Here is an 11,874-nt window from a genome sequence, read left to right on the forward strand (position 1 = left end):
TTTCCAGCTTAAGCTCTGGGATCTTACACCCTGGTATCAGTTCCTGGAGACCTTCCCCAAACCAGAAGAGAAACATCTCCAGTTTTCCATTAGTCATAACAGGAGTAAGTTTTAAATGTAGAAGTCCAGAATAGCTTTGAAAAATAGAACAAAACTTTATTTACATTAAGGAACCTGAGTGCCTTCTCCAGTTAAGAACTTATTACATTCAAGATACAAGTCAGTCTATTAAGTTTCACATTCTACAGTACAATGTAAACCCACGCCAAGCAGAATAAAAACTATTAAATATATACTAGAACATCCACAGATTGCGAGGCGCTTTTATGCAAAGTAATTAAAAACCAAAACCCATCAAGGCACAAAACTCTGCTCTCGCATTCCAGCGCAACCAAAGTGCAAATGGCAGGAGGAGGGTGGCAGTGCTTGGGGTACAGTCCCGCCTTTGGCAGTGCTTCAGGGATCAACAAAAATACTAACTAATGATCATCAACTGCAAGAGGCTACCTTCTTCGACCCGTTCCTCTTTTTAGGGACAGAAATAGGATTCTTACTAAATTCAGGTGTGTCATCCACGGACCACAGCTCTTGGCCTCACCACAGAGATGACTTTTCCAGCGTAAGCAAAGCAATGGTAAAATAATACAGTTTACTACAAGTAATTTCAACCCATAACGTAAGTTTAAGTCTTTGAGCTTTCTGGAGGATCTGTAACTTAAAGGCACTGTAAATAGATCCTCACTTTAACTGTATATGCCAGGAAGCCATTTACTTTGGAAGGAAATTTACGCATGTGACAACTAACATTCACTGTCTAAAAACAAGCCTTGAAGAACATCAAAAATCCAAGAACTGGGAAAGCTACAGCCTTGAATGTCAAGGATGCCTAGAACTGCTGTGAGCTGGACTCGTCATCAGCAATGTCCTCGATCTGTTTTTCACTGAATTTCACTGAATTTTAGAGTTGGAAGGGACCATAGAGATCATCTAGTCCAACTCTCCTGCTGAAGCAGGATTGCCTAGAGCAATTAATTCCTCAATTAATTGCTTTAAACATTCCATTTTCATTGAAGGGCAACCTTCAGTGCTTAAAAAGCTTAAATGCTTAAGAGCATCCTTTTAGGGGATGAGGAGACCAAGTTCTCTAAGCACATTCCATTTCAAGTTTGAGGCCAGAATTAGAGCCTTCGCTCCCTTAAGTGCTCACTAAGATGACTCAAAATTTAGATTGTCATCCAGCCAAAGGCCTCCACGGATCAATCCCATGTGATCCTACGTGGTGCCAGTTCAGATAATTACAGGAGTTCCCCTCTCTCCTCCCGCCACTGCTTCCTGGAGCCTTTACCTTTAGCAAAAGATCTGCTCTTACCTTGGCGTTCCAGGCTGTTGCTCCATTCCCACTACACAGGCCTCCTGCTTTTAAGGGGGAAAACGGGGATGAATTCAAGTGACTCGTGCAGGAATTATTAATACAGCCAGTAAAAACAATAATAACAATCTTTGTTTTGCACAATATTTTTACATCTGTTGGGAAGACATTAGTCAGAAACACAAATATGTGCACACATACAAGCGGTAAGTAGGTAAGGTTCAAAGAGGTTACAGCGTATTTCCCGATGTGGCTTTCATTTCATTTTCTGGTTTTTTAGTAATTGATTCTGCAAGGTGTGTAAACTATCCCTGAGAACAATCTTACCTGCAGGACATTCCAAAAATTAGCATATGAATTGGGTGGGGTCATTTAAACTCTTCCTGGGTGCCAGGTGCCTTCCTTTCTTAAACTCATTTTCTTGTGCCAACATGACCTCAGGTTGGGGGAAACTTTTTTTCCATCGTCACCAATTCAGGTGAAGCCTCTGGGTCCCTCTCTGCTCCGGCCTGTCCCACGCCAAACCTACTTTCTGCCAAAGGAAACCCAAGACCTCCCTGGAGGGGGGGAGGAGGAAATTCCTGCAGAAGCAGTTATCACACACACACCCCTCCCAAATTTTGTCCTTACACATGCAAGGCCAAGCCATTACTGTAGCCTGCAGGAGCAAAAAGGACCATTCAATCATGAACCCCGCACTAACTGAGCACGTGTCACACACACACTGTCATGTGCACCTGCACCAGGACTCGGCCCCGTAGTTAAAAGCATTTACCACCACTTACAGCAAAGAGGAGAGCCCTTGCACAGCAAGTGAAACAACTCCCTGTGTTAAAGCGCAGGTTCATGCATTGCACTGGAGAAGATGCCACAGAAGGGCAGGGACGCACGAGTCAAAAGAAAGGAATTGGAGAAAAAAAACCACACACAATGGCATTTAAATGCCAACAGGAGAGGGAAAGGGAGGCCCTTCAACGTGGCAAGATGTAAAAAAATTAAGCGTTTTCACTACAATTTGATTCCTGCTTCTCGCTAACGCCTCAGAAAGGACAAGGCCACGAGGCTGCGCACTCAGAGGACACGAGAGGGAACAAAACCAGACGTGAAAATACACCCAACACGGAAGGTTCTGTGCTGTGCTACATCTAGAGCGCTTCTGTCGGTAAATAAAACTTCTTAGCAAGAAAAATGCTCCTAACAGGGCAAAGTAGAAAAAAAAAAAAAAAAAACCATCACAGATGTGATCACATTCTGATCACGCAACCTTAAAAAAAATTTTAAGTGTCAAGTAGACAAATTGCACAATTTCTGTTTCCAGGTCCAATTTTTGCCATGAGCTGCTGCTTTTTTTTTCTCTCCCTGGGGAGAGCTCGCTGGCAGCACTGCTCCTTCCCTGGCCTTGCAAATAGAAACCAGGGCTGCTCCGCTGGGAAAAGCCCACCTGGAAGTCATCACCCAGGGAAACAAAGCCCAAATAGCACCGATCCAGCTGGCCAGGGGCAAGCGATAGCACAGGGCAACCCAAAAGGACCCTCTCATCAGTAATTCCCTCTCTAACACATCACTGTGTCTTGGCACAGGAAGCCAGAAAAATCATTACACCCTTAATTTAAACAACTGGCTTAAAAATACCACCTATGTCAATACCATATATTAAACAATCTGTTTATATATACTTCTATCTTCACACACTTCTTGATTTCAGTGGTAGTGCAGTAATTAAAATCACAAGTACAATCACAAGTACTTTAGACTATTCAGATTTGTCACCACTGTTCAACTCGTAAATCAGAATTAAGCATTATAGCAGATTAATACAACCCGTTGTGTCTCCCTTCCCATACTCTACTTTTAAACGGCCCAAAGGCATGGTTCCAGTCCTAAAAATTCATTTATAATTTTTTTTCTCCTCTTACTGACAGAACCAGGAAATTATAGAGTTTGCCAACGGGCCAAGTGATTTACAGCCCCTGGACATCACCTGAAATGTGACTTGATTCCCCGGTTTACGTCACACAAACTTTCAACACAGGAGAAACGTTTTTCTTTCAGGAGATAAGCAAGCTCAGCAGCCCAGAGAACAGATTTCTCTCCTCTCTCGTGCGGACACGCTGTGATGAAGCACCTCAGAACTGCCCCTTCCACCCATCCCCAAAACACCGAGTGGTCGGAGCAGTCCCCGTCTTTCCTAGTTAGTTCTTATTACAGCATATAGTACTTAAATGTGCATCTCACATTTAGAAAACATCTCTTATGTATGTTTTAACATTTTTGGTATAGTCTATGTGTCTTATCACGTTACCCCGTTCACGTCACGGTGGACTCGGCCACTTGGAGACACGTCGCTGCCCATTGAAATGAGAGAGGAGAAAGGGCCGGACAAAGAGAGACGAACGCGCTGAGCTCTGCGCCGCTATAAAAGGATTCTTGAACCACGTTATGAGAACGGCTGCAATTCAATTGCATTTCCCTTTAAAATAAAATAATAATGAAAAAAAAATTCAGTCAGCTTTTAGTTTAGTCATTCTTCTCCCGGTCAGCACTCACGTTTTTTCTCCCAGGGGAGCCACTGGCAACTGCTGGAGAATCGGACAAGGCATCGTCCAGGGGGGGCTGGAGAGAGACCGTGGCCGCGGAGTCCCCCGGGATCTTCCGGGAGGTCTCTATCACAGAGTTTCTCAGCGTGTCATTCATTTCTATTACCTCAAAGTCTGCTTCGTTCCACTCCCCCGCATCCTCCTCATCCTCTTCATCCTCATTAAGCCCCGAGTTTGACAACAAAGCTTTCCGGTCCTCGCTCTCACTCGTTTCTTTCAGGTCGCTCCCGGCGGGAGAGGTGGCCAACTTGTACATCAGCGGGAAGAGCACAAACGTCATGGCAGAAGTCACCAGGGCGGTGTACATCACCACTGGGACGTGGTGGAACCTCCCTTGGAGATACCCCACGGCGGCAGGAATGCACATCTCCCCCAGCGCCGCGCCCACCACGAAGAGAGAAGCCGATTTCCCTTGCACGACCGTGTACTGCTCTATCCAGGAAATGCCGCTGGGAAAGATGGTGGCCATGGACGCCCCGTACACAGCAGTCCCCACCCACAGGGAGGCCGGGTAGCGGGCGAAGAAGGCCAAGCAGGAGGAGGAGAGGGCAGAGCCGATGATGCTCAGCAGGATCATGGTGCCGGGGTACAAGCAAGCGGCGCAGAATATGGCCACCGCTCGGCAGGCGGCAAACGCGCCCCAGAAGACGGAATTCAAAGCGGCTGCTTCGTTTTCTTTCATCTCGGCGAAGACCTTGGCGTAAGTGAATATGTAGGAGCCGTAGGTGACCTCCGCTCCCACGTAGAAGAGGAAGAAGATGAACAGGAGAGTAATCAGGGCATAGTGGTACTTGGCAAACATGCCTTTCTGCGAAGCAGCCTTGGATTTGTCTCGAGCTGAGCCGCCCTTTGAATACAAAATAAAAAAGAAGAAAGAAACGAACAGAAGATAGGTCCCTATGACAACATAGGACCACAAAAAATCTGCACCAAAATGGTGTTTCAGCGCTGAGGCAGCTGACGCAGACGGTGCTGTCGGCACAGACCTCCAGACAGACTGGTTTGCCTGGTCAGCTACTGGAAGGTCTTGAGATTTGGAGCCTCCCAAGGCCATTTTAGCCAGGATCGGAGCCACGAACGCACCGAGGGCGAAACTGAAGTGCAAGGCCTGCATGTGTGGCCCAGCCTCCGCTCCCCAGGTGTTCAGTACCAGCACATTGCCACCTGCGGATGGGAGAGAGGAGGATTCGGTCATCTCAGCCCGAAAACAGATACTGGGTTAAAATAAAATTAGAAGGTACAGAACAATCCAAACTGCAACGTATATTATTAATTAAATTTGCAATAATACCAGGTTTAGCAAATACAATGTGCAAAATTGTCCTTAACTGAAATCCTGCCTGCAAGCACCTGAAACCCACGTGACTACTTGAGCATTAGGAGGGCATTCACAACAATCCCCGTGAAGAGCCACACACTGGCTTCATCCAGCCACAATGCCTGGACTTAATTACTCTACTTGACAATTTGCAGCATTTTTCAGCCTTTCTTCAAAAGAGCAAATTTAACTGCGACTCATTTCTGTAAGTTTTAAAAGCTACAACGCACAATGCTAAAAATCAGAGGTCTCATTAAAGCAACCTGCCAGGAAGCATCAAGCATCACTTGCTTCTGATGGGCTGGGACTACCCCAACTGCGTTCAAATGATTTTCCAGAAGCAGAAAGATTTACAATAACACCGCCGCAGAGACCCAGCTACAACACCCTCAGATCAACAACAATGCTACAAAATGACATCTCAGAGAGACGATTTTTAAGCAGCGCCTGAGAAGAATGCAGGAAAATAAGAAGAGTAACTCAATTCCTGTGCTACAGCACAGCAACCCTCGTCACACAGCACTAACGCTCCTCCAAATTAATTGTTATACTCTACAGCCTTGTTCTTGGCTTTTCCTGCTGGGAAGTCTCCCCGCCTGAAGGGTCTGAGTTCCAAGCAGCACACCTGCCCCCCGAAGGCACTTTTCCAATGAGCCGACAGGATTTTCCCATATGAAGAATTTTTAAGCCAAGTGCTACATATAATGATCCTACCAGAGGCAACAAATACACCTCTGCATTCGGGTTATTTAGGGTAACCTGTGCCTTGCAACACCATCGTTTTCACCGTCTCACACTCTCTGCAGCGCTAGCAGAGCTCCCCCAGCTCCACACAACTCAGACAGATGGGTCACACATGTGGCCATCGCTCCTCCATGCTCCCCACCAGCCAAGCCACCGAAACCAGGCCCTTCCTGGGATGCTTCCAGAGCTGTTTGGACAACCGGGCTACTTCATTAGCCAGCTCTTACTCAGGAATAAGCCTGCCCTGAAGCTGGTCAACCAGATCCAGTCATACCTTGCTGGGCAGTGAGTAACCACAGGCTGCCTCGGTAAAGCCAGGAAAGTCAGATGGTTGCTGGAGAGGTGCCTGGTGAGTGGCTGCCCATTGCAGCTTCACCATGGCCTGCTACAGCGATGCCAGGACACTCCATCACTCACCTATTCCTGGTTCTTTGCTGCTCCCCATCTGCACGGACACGGGTGTTACCCAGGTGGCTCTCAGCGTGCTTAGGTCTCTTGCCACGGCCTCACCTCCTGACCCAAACTGCCCGCTACAGCAGCCATGGCCACCTCCTCTCTAAGCCATGCCCAAGGATCTCCTTCCTGTGGGAATGTCTTTTTCATGCCTCTGGTATAACTGACCTTTCCAACTGCACCTGTAGATGTTTGCTCTGCAACTTCACCCGTAAATCTTCATCCAATAAGGAGCCTCTACTACAAAAACTGATCTGCAACAGGTTTCCAGCAAAAGTGTTTTTTCCAGGCCGTTTGCAGCGTGCACATGCCACAGACTTACAATTTGGGGTGTAGAATACATTTGTATTCCCAAACACTGAAATAGGGCTATCCAAGGGCAGCAAATATTCCTTAATTCAGGGAGATGGATGACATGGTTCTGTGAACAGTGTCAGTAAATGCCTGCTGTGACTCCCCAGATGCTGACTGGTCTGGTGGTGCAGCCCCCCTGGGCCACACTGCAATGTCGAGGCAACCCAACATTGTGTTCTTCTTGTCTTGCTACAAGTGCAGTGAGTTGGGACGGTGTGGCACTCCCAAAAACCGTACCTGAAACTCCTGCTGCCTATGTCGTACCCCAACCTGGAGGGTGCCAGAATTACCTGACAAGAATTGTGGCCAAAAATGGAAAACCACTGACCAAAGTTATCATCTCACAATCCTACAAATAGCGATCCTAAGTAAGACTCTCTGAGCTGCCCGGGATGGCAGCTGTGACCCAGGATCCCCCCTGACCTGGGATGCCTCTCAGGGCAAATATGACAAGGTTCAAAGATCAGCTCCTGATAGATGTCAATGAGGGAGAAGGGCTCAAAGATCATCTGCTGATGAACGCCGACAAAGGAGAAGAGTGAGCAATTCACTACAATTAGATTCCTCCAGGTTCAATGATCATTTGCAACCAATAATTTATTACAATTTGCAAAAGCAGAAAAATCTCTTTTTTCTAACCATAGGTTAACCTCTGTATCTCCGTGTGTGTTATTTGATTTAGGAAACCCTGTCCTAGGTCTCATGTGAACCTTGCTATTCTCAAATCCCTAATTAAGTCACTGTGTTGATTATACCAGATTTTGTTAAATCACTCTGTTAATATTTTTAAATATAATACAACCTAACCCCATGATTTACCGTAAACATGCTAATAAATCTTAAATTGCTGCTACCTCAAAGATGTGTAGGATCCAAAGTCACTCATTGGTGACACCTGGCCAGGCTTAGGTGGCCAACTCTCCAACACAGCAGTTGTGAGAATCCCTCTCAAACACCAGGGCTTGCTCAGGACTTAGTTCCAGCTGGCACCAATGAACAGTAACCCAACTACCTCCCTGTAGATGAGCAGTTTAAAGAAAACACTCTCTAGAGAACACAGGAAACTTTCTTTACATCAGTAATTGCCCACTGAAATGTGTCTTGATCTTCTCCAGGAAGCACAAGATCCCCAGCTCCTCAGGTCCCTTAAGGAAGACCCATTACAGAGACGCAAACACTGGAATTATTGAATTATTGAATTATTCAGGACCAGAATAATTCAAGAATCCCAGCCAGGTAAAACAGGTCCCCTCTTTTAATTCAAGATGTGTCACACAAAATACCAGCAATGCTTTTGGTGAGGTTGAGGTTTCCCGTTAGTTTGGTGAAGGAACTACCAGAGCGCGTGGTGCCTTACCTGTGTCTAGAATTCCCATGGAAGCTCCAATGACTGACATCAAGACAGTCAACAGCAGGGACTTCTCACACCAGGGTATCCCATAAAGACCAGCTGTTGTTCCCAACATGGATAATGCTGGAAAAATTAAAAAAACAAAACAAATAAAACACCCACATACTATAATTTCCATTTAAACTACAAAACATATAAAAGACCAAGAAATACAAATATATTAATCATTATTACAGTGATAATCCTAGTAGGTGATGTAACCTAATTACCTCCAGTCATGATTAGCAGAAGCAGCCAGAAAGTTCAACAGAATCATTTTTCACTTGGAAAAAAGGAATTTCATCAGAATATAAACACTACATGAAAAACCTGTTTTGCCAAAGCTTTGTTTGCAAAGGGAGTAGCATCTGCTGCTAGAACACGAAGAAGTCTTTCTACAAACTTTTGATTTAGAAGTGCTGCTTCAGTATCCTCTGCAAACTTCTGATCTAGAAACATTACTTTGCCACCACTATGGTTTGAGAAATCCATAAAAATTTATTGTCTTAGACAATTATTCTATCACCTGATGACCCCTCCCCATCTGGGATGGGGAATCGGGAAAAAACAAGGAAACCTGAGGGTTGAAATATACAGGTTAAATAGAATAAAACTGGATAATTAACATCAATAACACTAAAGAATCAGTATTGGTCCCAACACCACTACAAAGGATTATACTTAGCCCGTGCTATCAGCAGGAAGCCGTGCACTCCCAGCAGGGGATGGCAAATGTCGGATGCTGAGAGCGCTACAGCTTTGGGGGGAAGGAGGGAGGGAGGGAGGGTTCAGGGGTCCAGCACCGGGGCAAGAAGTTCACAGGATGGCAGCCATCAAGGAAGAGAGAGAACTTCTCCACAAACTTTGTTATTTATATTGGATTGGATGTTCATGCTTTGAAATAATCCCAGTTTGGGATCAAGCGCCCGGGGTCTTGCTCCTCCTCATCCCTGCACCTGGCAAGGCTTGAAAACACCAAGACCTTGAAACCTGCATACCATGGCTGAATAGAAAGCAAATATTTTCACATCTTCAGACACCAGAGTCTTCTAAAATGCAGTCTTCCCAAGCATTAGAGGAGAAATTAGTCCTATGTCACTCAAACCAGGACAGCCACGGAAGAAGTAAAACATGTTTTTGAACAGTATGAAGTTTTCCTGCTGAGAACTACAGAGCATTAAATTTGGCTGCATTTTAAGAGAACCCAAATCACTGAACTCTTTAAATCCTATAAAGTGATTGCACCTTGGCCAACAAGCAACCTCCATATAAAAATTCTGACTTTCATTTATATTCTGTGTGCACATAAGGGATGTTCTCCAAGGGATTTCTGGAGTTTTACGAGACAGAACTAGAAAACTGCTCATCATAAATTTAGCAGCAATTAATTAACTGTATTAGTTTTGCTATTATTAACTACACTTACAACATCTGTTAAAAAAGACTTTTTTGAAATGGTATGGAAATTATTTTAATTACAATTTGGGAGAAAGTTCAGCAGTTAAACTCTACACTTATAACCACCTTCGTAATAAAATAACCTGCAATTAATATCTTGAATATACAGTATTAGTTTTTTAGAAAGCTTGTACCAGTTCAGACATCTCTATTACTGGGCCAGATAATTAAAGATCAATGGGGATTGATGTAATTAAGAACTTAGGTTAACTCCAAACAAAAACAATGGAAAAAATAAATATCCAGAACCCTCAAGCCCCAGTGAGATACTCGGAATACACGCCTCAAAACATTTTTGAAAGCTACCAGGCTGAGCTGTGTAGAGAAAGAGCTGAGGATGGGGATATTAAATACAACTGCTCAGAGGCCCCACTCAGAGCTGAAAAGTAACTTCTCAGCAAGTTCTCCTTTGTCCACTTCAGCTCTTCACCTGAAGATTGGTACTTAAAAGCTTCCTTGACAAAGACTTCAATTTTTCCTCTGTGCAGTAGCAGAGCTTCAGCAGTCGAAAAATGGGAGGTAAAACTATACGAACCAAAATCTCTTACAGGCAGCCTTCAGATGGCAGAAATGAGAGAAAGTTCAGTAGTTCAAATTATGCTTTTGCCATAAGCAGAACCAAATTGGAAAGGATCAGGAGATGAATCATTTTCCAAGCGCTGCTGACAGCCAGCTGTCTCGTCTGGTAACTTCAGGAAAAGAAGCAAACACTAAACTATTTAAAGTCAACACTCACTTCCATTATGGAAGGTAAAGTCTCATGTGTTGGACACAGGAGAGAGCTTCTGTGTGTCCAGAAAACTGTGAAAATCATAAACTGTGGTTCCTGTAGAGTTCAAACATTTGCATAGCTGGGCAGGAACTGAGCAGCAAGTTTCCACTATGACAGGTGGTATTTACTGTTTTTCCACTTTAAATAAGTTCTAATTTGATTAAGGCCCTCCAATCAAAATCTCACTACTTTTGTCCAGCACACAAAGATGATCACTTCTGCTGAGCTTTAAGAACAGGAAGGGTTTTATAAAGCTCTCCCCACAGAAATGTACCTCAGCATGACTGCTGGGGGGTTCCACTGTGTGCAAATGAAAGCCAAAGCACAGGTTCCCCTGTTTTGTTTATGCTCTTCATATAGTCACATTGCAGAAGCCTGTATGTTCCTAGAAGATGACATGGACATGTTGGAGTGAGTCCAGGAGGGCCATAAGGATGATCAGAGGGCTGGAGCACCTCTGCTATGAAGAGAGGCTGAGAGAGTTGAGGTTGTTCAGCCTGGAGAAGAGAAGGCTCCAGGGAGACCTTATAGCCCCTTCCAGTGCTTAGAGGGGGCCTACAGGAGAGATGGGGAGGGACTCTTGATCAGGGAGTGTAGCAATAAGATGAGGGGTAACAGTTTTAAACTGAAAGAGGGGAGATTTAGATTAGATATTAGGAAAGAAATTCTTTCCTGTGAGAGTGGTGAGACACTGGAACAGGTCTCCCAGAGAAGCTGTGGCTGCCCCATCCCTGGAGGGGTTCAAGGCCAGGCTGGATGGGGCTTTGAGCAACCTGGTCTGGTGGGAGGTGTCCCTGCCCAGGGTAGTGGGGTTGGAACTTATTATCTCTAAGGTCCCTCCCAACCTAAACTATTCTATGACTCTTAAGATCTCTACTAAGCGCGTTACTTGATACAAAGAGGAAAAAAATAAAATCCAGTTGTACTTTTTCTGTCCAAACCAAAGGCACCTTTCGGTCAATTCAAGCCAGTTTTATCAGTTCAAAACCAGCCACCGCTGTTACCACCCCCAGCAAACCCAACCCCCGGGAAATAACGCTGTAACGCCCGGGGACACAGGGTGCGGGTAAAACCAAACGGAACGGTGGTTCGCGGGGGAGCAGCACCACGGGCCCCGCTGTCCCGGACAGGCCAAGGAGAAGGGAAACCCGACCCGCCCGGGCTCTGAGGGAGCCATTTCCCTCAGGGGGGGCTGCGGCGGCACTCACCGAGGAGCAGGTGGGCGTTCATCCAGTCGAAGAGCACCCCGCCGACCACCGACCCGCCCAGGTAGCCCAAGGAGCGACCCACGAAGATGTAGTAGATGTCGCTGACGTTCTTGTGGACGTTGGCGGCCAGGTTGGGGAAGGTGGGCCCCAGCACCGCGATGCTCATCCCCTGCAAGGAAGGGGGGGGGGTCGGCCCGTGAGGCGACGGGAA

General features: G+C 45.7%; 1 protein-coding gene across 1 annotated transcript; it reads right to left on the bottom strand.

The window, feature by feature from the left end:
* Positions 1-131: 131 nt before the first annotated feature.
* On the bottom strand, positions 132-11,829 carry KIAA1919 (KIAA1919 ortholog). The gene is made up of 3 exons (XM_014964558.1): positions 11,664-11,829; positions 8,193-8,309; positions 132-5,130 (listed from the first exon to the last, which is right to left on the bottom strand). Exons 1-3 carry the CDS (start codon positions 11,827-11,829, stop codon positions 3,887-3,889), a joined length of 1,527 nt encoding a protein of 508 aa, XP_014820044.1. The 3' UTR covers positions 132-3,886.
* Positions 11,830-11,874: the final 45 nt, after the last annotated feature.

The sequence above is a fragment of the Calidris pugnax genome, unplaced genomic scaffold, assembly GCF_001431845.1.
Source record: "Calidris pugnax isolate Ruff unplaced genomic scaffold, ASM143184v1 scaffold219, whole genome shotgun sequence".
Lineage (NCBI taxonomy): Eukaryota > Metazoa > Chordata > Aves > Charadriiformes > Scolopacidae > Calidris > Calidris pugnax.